The sequence below is a fragment of the Citrus sinensis genome, chromosome 5 (genome assembly GCF_022201045.2).
Source record: "Citrus sinensis cultivar Valencia sweet orange chromosome 5, DVS_A1.0, whole genome shotgun sequence".
In the NCBI taxonomy this organism is placed as follows: domain Eukaryota; kingdom Viridiplantae; phylum Streptophyta; class Magnoliopsida; order Sapindales; family Rutaceae; genus Citrus; species Citrus sinensis.
This window is the reverse complement of record NC_068560.1, coordinates 26990129-27001208: the sequence shown is the minus strand read 5'-3', so window position 1 is coordinate 27001208 and position 11080 is coordinate 26990129. Positions and strand designations below refer to the sequence as shown.

Sequence of the window (11080 nt, the reverse complement as noted above, 5' to 3'; positions counted from 1 at the left end):
TCTTCACATGCCTTGCATAAGGAATCCAAGTCTTTGCATTTTTTCTATTCATCTGAATAGACCTCAATAAATCACTTTTCTGCAATGCTTCCAGATACTCTTCAGGATTCACCCTAGTCATCCTTGAAGAATAACAAGAATTAGTTAACAAATCTTTTCGTTCCAGTCCACCTGCCATTGCATCAAAAGAACCACAGGCTTTGTTGAAAAAGCAAAATGATATGAGGGGATTTTGCTAGGTTTGTTGTGTACAGTAATGGGTGGATTCAGTGCTGGGTTTACAAGAGGTTTTGCTTTACGTATGTTTACTCTGACGAAAAAAATGAAATGACGACAAAAATATTCATCCAATGATTTGGCATTTATTCATTGGAGGTTAAATATTCACAGTTTTTAAAATTACTTTTTACAATATTCTAAATTTCTAACATCCAATTCATAAATATTACATTTAATGAAGTGGAAAATAACTTTAGATAAGATTTGGACAAATTTTTTTCCCTTAAAAAATTGTGTGGCACTTTCACGGTTTTTCCTTTTCCTATTATCGACATCAAATCAATTCTTGAATATTTTGAGAAAAATAGTTCACCCTTTTAATTGTCCCACTTCTGCAAATTTATTTCTATAATCATTATGATTAACAAATAAATTTAATTTTCACATTATAAGCGTATCATTCTCTTAATGAACAAATTAATTATTTCAGAACTCAGAATAAACATACAAAAATGCATTTCGCATTATGCTGTTGAGAAATGTCCAGAAGCCAGGGATTTGTGGCTTCTTGGTGCTAGGGAAATGTTGATTGCAAGCAATTATGACACAAGAAGAAATTATGAACGGCGCAAATTCCTTGAAGACGCTTACCTCCTTTTTCCTAGTAGTTTGGATATTCTGCTGGAACTACTAGAGGAAGTAACTCAAAGAGATTCAGGCCGCGCAAGAGAGCTTTTTCGTCGAGCAAGACCGATGGTTGGTACTAGTCATCCTGATTCTACTCAAGTTTGGATCAAATCGGCTATATGTGAAAGGACATAGACAAACCCAGCAGACGAGAAGAAGTTGCTTTTTGAAAGAATCAAACATTTTCCATCTTTTTTCAAGTTGTGGCTAATGTTAGGCCAGTTGGAGGAGAGATTTGCTCGTTTTGAAGATGTAAGAGAAATTTATCAAAAAGGTCTTCATAATTGTCAGAACTGCATTCCGCTTTGGATTTCTCTAGCTAACGTGGTGGAGAAGATAGACGGTTTCTCGCATGCTCAAAATGTGTATTCTAAGGCTAAAGAGGTCAACCCATGCAACCCGGAACTTTGGGCCGTTGAGATTGATCGTTGTTTGGAGAATGGGAAAAAGAATAAGGCTTGTTTGTTGATGGCGAGGGCGCTACAACAGTGTCCTGCTAGTGGTGTTCTGTGGGCTACATATGTTTGTATGGTATCTGATGATCAGCTGGAGTTTGTTTACTCCAAAGCCCTCTCTATGTCAAACAACGATGCAAATGTTATTGTTGTTGTGGCAGCTTTGATGTCGAAGAACAAGAATATCGAAGTGGCTAGGGACTGGTTTGAATGGGTTGTTAAAACAGACCCTGACAATGGAGAGTTTGGGGTTTATACTATCGAAATGAGTCATTAGAGAATAGGCCACAGTTGGAGAAACGATCCGAAGCACGGGAGACTGTGGGCTGCTAATTCTAAGACGATGCTTAAGCATGAAGCTCTAACATTCACAGCTGTGAATGTTTGTTGAATCATAAATAACCCATTTTAATATGCACCAGCTGGTAAAAATATCTAGCACCTTAAACAAAGTAAAGGTAGTTTCAAAGTCAGCTAAAAATATTCTTAATAAAATCTTCATAGAGAATTGAACAGTTCATTTATCATTGTTAATAATTTTTTAAAGGAAAAACTTTAGAGCATGGATGAACAAGTAAACTAATAAAGTTTTCTCTCGTTCCATCAATGTTTAATAAAAGAGATAACAATAATAATAATAAGAATAGGGTCTGCTACAACAGTATATATTTGCATTTTCATCAATCATCAACAGGATCATGGAAATCCTTATTACCTAACCTTTGCACATTGCCTGTAGTCCTATTTAATCACTAATTATGCTACTTAACAGGAGACCTCTAAGCATCATGCACTGTTTGGTCATTAGATGTTGTTGAAAAAGACGAGCTATATATTTTGAAAATAAGAACAAATGACCAGTAATTGTCTCCTTGGGCACCCTACCAACAACAATTTGTTACCTAAAGTGAAATAAATTATTGAATAATCTGATCTGTGCAGGTAGAACAGAATAGAGCGGAGAAAAATAAATATACATTCACCTGTATACCAATTGTGATCTCAGTTACCTCCACCATTTATTATTTCTAGCGGAGGAATACTGAAATAAGTTCATATTTATTCAACAGCACTGCAGCAAAAATCAAATTATTATCAGTTCAACCATATACAAGTTTATTGAAATAATAGGCAGACGCTTTACTTTAGAAAGTAAAGTAACAAGACTTATTAATCTCCTTCAGAAAGGAAAATGTAAACTACGCATGCTAACGAGGAAACATAATGAACAAACCACACACCAAATAATACATTTTTAACCAGTGTCAAAACTTGTAGATGCATTTATACTTTCATACCACCAGAGTGAAAAGGCCATTTATTGGTTTTGTACCAGCTTCCAATATGATCAAATTTAGATTCAAAACTTTCCATGCATGAGTGAAATAAAAAATTACACAGAAGAGACAACTAACATATCCATGTGCATGGTGCCTAAAAATGAGTATATAAATGCATCAAACACTATGTATAGATTTGAATAGATAATCAATAAGTATTTTTTCTATATTGGAAGTATTGGATAGTGATGCAATAGATATTGGATCAAATGAGAAAATGTGTTATCTAAGAAGAAAAGGACTAGAGTTGCTAGAGGCCAAGAATAGTGATCAGAAAATATCATCAAGAAGAATATAGTGTAGCATACCATCCTAAGAAGCTGACTATCATTCAGTAGCCCTTTTAAAAAATGAACAAGGAGGGAGCTTAACTACTAGTGCATTTAAATGAGCTTAAAAAACAAAAAATTCACATGAAAACTACGGAAAATTGGTGCTCATACAGAGATCAATTATGAAACAATGTCTTATTTACTAATAGCATTGAGAGACAAATAAGTATATTATGTATTCAACAACACTTCGGACACCAAATCAAAACCAATTATTTCCATCCAATCATGCAAAGATTTAATGAACAATGCAGAGCATATTCATGGAAAATATAGAAGAAACAACTTACTCATCCATGTGTATGGTGCCTAAAAATGAGTATACATATGCATCAAAGAACAATTTATGGATTTTAAATAGATTATCAATCGGTGAAATTTTCAATATTAGAAGGATTGGATACAGTGATCCAAAGAGGGTTTGGATCTGTGAAGAGAAAATGTGTTATATATGTAAGTAGAAAAATGACTAGATTTCCCAGAGACCGATAATGGTAGTCAGGAATATCATCAAGGAAAACAAAGCAAAACAAGATTCCCATAACTTGCCATCCTAAGAAATTGAGCTATCATTCAGTTGCACTCTAGAATTTAAGCTTAACGCAGCCACAGAAATTCTTAACTCTAGAATATATTACCTTGTGGAACCAACATTTTTCTTCTTCCCGAACCAAAAAATGGAAACCCACAATATTGAGTCAAAATTTTCTGGGTGCATTTCGCCCTATGACCAATATATAAAAAAAGGTATAGAATTTATATAGAAATGAATTAAATAAAGCATAAAATGGTGAATGATTGAACTACATAAAGAACAAACAAAAATACCCGGGGAAAAGCTGCACATATAGTTTCGTCCAAACTCTTGAATGGACTCCCCTGAAAACAGAAAAGCACAAAACTTTTTCACAAGTTAAGAAAGAAGTAAACACCAACCACAAAAATAAACTAATCAAAAACGATAAAATTAATAGATCTGGAAACCAGAAGTTCGAAAAAGGAGACATTTTTATGATTCAGTAATATACTATCTTTGGGTCTACGCCTTCCTCTCATCAAGCAAGAAGCAACAGCATTACTTGGGCGGAGCATAAAAACTGACAAACAAAGAACAGCAGAAAACAAACAATCGATGCATGTTTTGAAATCAAATTTGATTTTTCTTCTCTTCATTAGACAGAGCAAGATCCATAGAAGGGAAAAAAAATAATAATAGAAACAAAGAATGGAAGTTGAAAAAGCAAGAAGCTGACCTGAGTAAAGATTGCAAGTGAACAATAAGCCAACTTCACATCTCTCGAAATATAAAAGCATATATGTCTGAAATTTTATCCACACAATTACACGTTTTATATTTTCAAAATATAAGAAGGCTTTGCGTGCAAGAAAGTAGAAACTGCACTTTCTTGCACTCGCTTACAAGCTTTGGTCTTTGGAAACGAAATGACATTAGTCCTAAAGTGGGTTTTTATTTTAATCTCCAACTTTTTTATTTTGGAACCACTTATCATGAATTAGCTGATAAATTACACCCTTATCCGGTATCCTTACACGAGGAAATGGGTTAAATCGCTTTACAGGGGATCATTATAAGGGGAACATTTTTTCCTTTATTAACGAGAGTTAATCTAATCTCTTTTGAGATCAAATCTTTGGAGTGTCATAACAAAAGTTCTGATTGTAATAAATTCAATTAATATAGCAGCAGCTAATGCAGCCTCCTACTGCACCAAACATGGGGTTGCATTTTTACATGGGGTACCAAACACCCCCATGGAGAATTGGAGAATGATGTAGCTGACTAGTTGGAGGAAGATCATGATGTGCATTCGGAGGGCTCGGCTTTTATTTGTTCTCTTTAGTTTTTTATTTTTGGATGCATAATCATCGAAAATGCAAATTCACTCTTCAATCCAATCTATTGAGCGGCAAAATATAACATGAGGCAAAGTGGGTCCTTTTCTACAAGTGATGAGATGTATTTGTCATTTTAGCAAAACTCTGGTGTACACTGCAAACAGTGGCAAAGCTACGAAATTATTTTAACCCAAACTAAAATAAATCAAATAATATACAGACATTATTTATTGAGACTACTATGAATTTTCTTAGTTATCTACATGAACTTTTGTTGGCGACTACTATAAATATTATTAATTTTATTGAGATTATAAAAAAGTTGATTTATCTCCCTGATATTGTTTTGGCTTCAGCACACAACTCCACCAACTTGATACTATTTTTTTTTTTTTTTGGGTGGTATTAGGGGAATTTAATATCGAATGGAATTATTTTATGCATGTTTGGAGGTCGTAATACAATTAATTTGCACTGCCAGTTGCTTCACGTGTGATTTTATGATTGCAAATTTGTCATTGCTGGATGTTGGCCGAGCCCGAGACGTTATTCTACATCGCTCGTAATGGAAAATGTTGACAATTAAAGACCCGTTTGGCTCCCCGGGTCAATTCTAAGAGAATATTCTTCTAGAATAGGCCCACAGCGCAACTACCCCGAACGAATCCTAAATCCGTTAAATCCCCGAGATTTTGCCAGTATGCACCAAACCCTTTAATAATCATATGTCATTATTAAATCGGTTAGTCTTTAATACCAAATTACTCGCAATCAATTGCACAGCAACTGGAATTATGGCTGGTTTTTAGTTTACAAAGCACATTCAATTTTGCACAAAGGGAAATTTAATTTCAATTTTGCACCTAGGTAAGTTAGACAATTGAGATTTCCTGACCAATTTTTGGGAAAGCCGACTTTTTATTTTTGTTGCAAGCTTGATTTCGGAATACTGCTGCATGCAACCTTTGGACAAAGAGCATCCTACCTGAATTCAAAAAATTCAACCACTCATCTTTCTACAAGTGTATTTTCTTAAGGAGTACGATCAAGATTTAATTAATCAATATATTTTCTTTCAATAACTCCCAATTATAATTTTCTATAATCCCAATTATAACTTTCTAAAAAATCACAAAAAAAAAAAATCAGACTAATTGATTGACATAATCATGCAGACATATATATAACATATTGCCAATCTATTAATTATTTGATTAACTTGTTTGTGTGGTTTACTTATGTGAATGTTATAGCATATATCTCATGAATATGAGAAAGTTGATTAGTATGTTGAAATTGCCATATTTGCAGATATACAATAGTTTTTTTTTTTTGGTGAGAGGGGGCTCGTCAAAACGAGCTAAACAGAAACAAAACGGGGTTGAGTAACCCCAAACAAGTCTTGCGAAATGATAGAATATATACCCATAGGAGGGTCAGAGAACACTTGCAATCCAAGAGGAGCTGAATGAGCCATATTAGCCATGAAGTCTGCAGCTGAGTTTGCTTCTCGATAGATATGGGTGATAGCAATCTGCCAATTTCTACTTAATAATTCCTGGACAGCTACTATTAAAGCATGGAACACATTAGGAACGACCACCTGCTTAGAGATTATTTGTGTAACACAAAGACTATCCACTTCCACCAACAACCGTTTTATGCCTACATCCCAAGCCAGAATTAGACCCTGATACAGCCCCCAAAGCTCAGCCATAAGCACTGAACTCTCCCCAATTCTCATACAAAATCCGGAAATCCAATGACCGACTGAGTCTCGAATGACACCTCCTGCTCCTGCTTCCCCGTCATTTTTACGAGAGCCATCTGAATTTAATTTGCACCATGGCCATGGCGGCGGCATCCAACGAATAAAAATCTCCTTTCTCCTCGGCTGTTGACTTATACCGGAATTATAAACTTTGTAAATTTCATTAGCTCTAGCCATAGCATCCATATAGACTGTTACACCATCCACCAACTTCCCTGCAAAAAAGAAGTGGTTCCTCCAGAACCACAGCCTCCAAACCACCACTCCAAAGATACAATCCCAAGGGAGGGAAGATGCAATCTTCCATTTGTTCTGCAAGTTCCCAGCAATCCATTCACGTAGATTCGAATTGAAGAAAGCATTATGAGTTGCCATTGGGACAAGCTTACGCCAAACTTGATTAATACAGCAGCAATCTCTCAATGCATGGAGAATATCTTCAACCGCACCCCCACATCTATCACAGCCCTCAAGAACATTGATATGGCGCCTAGCTAGCTCAACATGAGTCTTTAATTTCCCATGCATCAGCTGCCACAGAAAAAGACGGATGGATTGAGGCCCCTTCCAACTCCATGGAAGCTTCCAAATTCTGTCATGATCAGCCAAGTGATGATAGCAAAGGGATACATAAGCTGAACGAACCGTAAACATGCCGCTCGGATCCAGACCCCAGTAAATTTTGTCATACCCAAAATGCGGTCCCGGAGGCATGACTGATGCGATCTGCATGAGAGTATAATGTGGCAGCAAATGCTCAAAGCTCGACCAATTCCATCCCCCCTGACCATTCGTAAATTCACTCACAGTGGCGTTGAGAAGCTCTTGAGGAATCGGCTGGAGAGCTAGGCTGATCAAGGGATATTTCGTAGCCCAACAATCTATCCAAAAGCGAGCTCGACTTCCATCACAAACAGACCAGCGAGCACCCTGAACTGTTGTCAACCACGTGCTACGAATAGCTCTCCAAATCTGAGAACCCGGTTTATCTAGAAGGGACATCGGTAAATTGCTGGAATCCAATCCATATTTGGAACAGAAAACTTTCACCCACAATTTATCCGAGTTGGACACAATCTCCCAGCTCAATTTCATTATCAGCGCCTGGTTCATCTAGTCCATTTTTTTGAACCCCAGACCTCCATATTGTTTCGGCATGCAGATTTTGCTCCACCCAACCATACTCATCTTAGGACTCTTTGAATTCCCATCCCAAATAAATCGCCGACAAGGTTTGTCTATTTTATGCCTCACTGGAGAAGGAAGAAAAGTCGTTTGCATGGCATAAATAGGCATTGCTTGCAGAACTGATTGAGCCAGGGTGACGCGTCCAGCAAAAGAGAGATGAGTCGCATTCCAACCAGTAAGCTGCTTATCCACTTTATCAAGGATGGACTGATACGTGGATTTATTAACCCGCATGTGAATTAATGGCATTCCAAGATAATCACCCAAATTATTTGTGGCCGAAAAACCCAAAGTAGAGCCTATGAGATTGGCATCCCGAGTATCAACATTTTTTGAGAAGAACACCTTGGTTTTTAACTTATTTATTTTTGCTTCAGAGCTCCTACAATAGTTTTCCAGAACAGCATCAACCACATAAGCTTGGTCAATTAAAGCTTCCGCAAATAAAAGCAAATCATCTGCAAAAAAGAGATGAGTTAAGGGAGTTCCATATTTGGCCAACCTAATAGGCCTCCATCTCCCATCCATTACCGCTTGGGTTATCCCATGACTCAAATGCTCGACACACAGAACAAAAAGATAAGGCGAGAGGGGATCTCCCTGATGAATACCTCTCCCTGGAGTGAAGGTCCCTGTAACCTCACCATTCCACAAAATACTCATACTAGCTGAAGTTACGCATTCCATGATAAGTCTAGATAAATGAGTTGGAATACCAGTCTGTTGAAGCGTATCAAAAATGAAATCTCAATTAAGCCGGTCATACGCCTTCTCTAAGTCCACCTTAATGGCCATAAATCCTTTCCTGCCAGTTTTTCTGCGCATTGAGTGAACGACTTCCTGAGCCACAACAATATTATCTACGATATGTCTCCCTGGAACAAAACTTGTCTGATTTGGGCCTATTAGATTGGGCAGCAGCGATTGCAAGCGAGTGGCTATAATTTTAGTCACCGTCTTGTAAGCCACTGTGCATAAGCTTATGGGCCTAAACATCTTTAAGCTAGTAGGGTGCTCCTCTTTTGGAATCAAAACCAACAGGGTAGTATTTATCTCTTGCGGCACTTTGCCCGTGGTAAAAATATCATCAATAAACCTGCAAAACGACGGACCCACAACATACCATTGGGATTGATAAAAAATAGCATGCAACCCATCCGTACCTGGAGCTTTCAGCGGCTTCATACTAAAAACGGCACTTTTAATCTCCTCCCTCAAAATTGGGGCTGCGGCACCATCAACGTCATGAGAACTCAAGTCTGGAAAAAAATTTGGCACATGGTAGTTATGATAAATAGCATTTTCTCTTTTAAATAATTCTGAAAAATACCCCACTGCATGCCTCTTTATATCTTCCTCATCATACAGCCAATTCCCCGAACTGTCTCGGATAGCCTCGATTCTATTCCGCCGCCTTCGAGCAATAGTTTTTTTATGGAAAAAATTCGTATTTTTGTCTCCATGTAAAAGCCAATCCTTTCGAGATTTCTGGAGCCAAAGAATTTCCTCCTGGCTCATCACCATTTCGAGCTCATTACGCAATCGGGCCTCCAATCGCCTCAAACTGCGAGAGCTAATTTCTCTAGGGTGGCTTGAATTCCATTAATCCGAGCCATAAGCCAGCGTTTCCTCTAAAAGATATTCCCAAACACATCTCGATTCCAAACTTGAACCTCCTGAACAAAATGAGAAGCTGATGCACTAAGATATACAATAGTTTTCAATCATTAACTAACAAATATTTTTATTTCAGTTGTGAGCTTCTAATCTTCTTTTGTAGCCACACTACATAGAGAAAAGCAACAAGATTTTTTTTTTTTTGGAAAGGCAAATATCTTTTTTTTTCATTTATATTTTTTTAATTTCTAATTATTTTCTCAGTCTTAAAATATCTCTCTTTTTTTTAATAAACACTATTTTCATTTATAATTTTTTAATTTCCAATGATTTTCTCAGTATTAAAAATCTTGGTGTCTCAAGTCACAAATATCTATTTTAGGTTTTTTTTTTATTTACTTTACGTAACTTTTATTTTTCTTCTAATTTATTAAAATTATAATCGGTTTAAAAACCTAAAAGTTTGCAGTGAGCTTGAGTTCCGTGGCTTACGCGGTTATGCCAAAGCCAGATCCGTACAAAGCGAGCTGTGGGCTTGGGCTAGAAAGTGACTCGATCGGGTCGAGTTCCACAGCCATGAATACAGTGAATAAGCTGCCGTGTGTTTCAAGAAAAATTCATGAATTCACATTTGGGTTTGTTGTAAGTTACGATTAGCAAGACTTTTTATTTTTATCCCGACTTGTTGTCAATGTGACGAATTATAATTCAAATAACATATATTGGCTTATTGGCTTAGTAACTTTATTTTTCTTGATCCCAACGATTTTTATTAATATTATTTGTAAGGGAATTATTATGTTGCAGGTGCTCTAAGTTAAATTATTTCCTATAATTATTGGATCTAAAGTTGAAATGAGTATTGGTTCTTTCAACTTTACATCTAATGGGTGGAATTGATATTCTAAGTTAGAACATATTTAACATAGCTGAACCCTATTTGTTAATGGGTTTCAGGAGCCTTTTTTTTTTTTTTTTTTTTTTTTTTGTAAACACAAAATCCAAGCCTTTCAAATGATCAATGAATGAAAATGCTGACTTCATAATAATATTGTGAAGCAACATAAAATTACACTAGTCTAAAAATATTTAGACGAGGTAAAATGTAAACTTTTTTTCCCCCCTTTGGATCACAATCGTTATTTTCACAATACTCTTTTAGAGTTGTTTGATGTGTATGTTCAGGCTTCTTTAAAGCCTTGCGATTCCCATCCCATCAAGTGGGGAACCAAACACTGAAACTAGCCCGAGATGAATGTATGTATGTGTGTATATAATATTACAAATATTCTAATTCAGGATCTTAAATTTTATTAAAGTAAAAAAAAAATTATTAAACTGTACAATTTAATATTGTATTGACCGTAAAAATTATTAAATAACATAGATGAATATTATAATGGTATTATACTAGATTTATTAGACTTTAATAAAGTCCAGAATCCTGGACTAGATCAACATTCAACACTATATATAGTACACTATATATTATCATCAAGCAATCACATAATAAATTATGTTGGAGAAAAAAATAGTATCTGATTAAGTTCTTCAATTAATAAATATTGAAATTAGCATTTAATTTAATCTCATTGATTAATCTGAAGAATTTGT

General features: G+C 35.9%; 1 protein-coding gene across 1 annotated transcript; it reads left to right on the top strand.

The window, feature by feature from the left end:
• The first annotated feature begins 256 nt into the window (after positions 1–256).
• On the top strand, positions 257–1638 carry LOC127902388 (protein STABILIZED1-like). The gene is made up of 3 exons (XM_052441297.1): positions 257–299; positions 710–1005; positions 1108–1638. Exons 1-3 carry the CDS (start codon positions 257–259, stop codon positions 1636–1638), a joined length of 870 nt encoding a protein of 289 aa, XP_052297257.1.
• Positions 1639–11080: the final 9442 nt, after the last annotated feature.

Bases quoted from the DNA above. Each gene is read 5' to 3' on its own strand.
- LOC127902388 (XM_052441297.1), top strand. From the start codon at position 257: ATGGGTGGATTCAGTGCTGGGTTTACAAGAGGTTTTGCTTTAC. The intron at 300-709 runs GTATGTTTACTC...TAATTATTTCAG, and splicing joins TACAAGAGGTTTTGCTTTAC to AACTCAGAATAAACATACAA. The intron at 1,006-1,107 runs GTTTGGATCAAA...TCTTTTTTCAAG, and splicing joins GTCATCCTGATTCTACTCAA to TTGTGGCTAATGTTAGGCCA.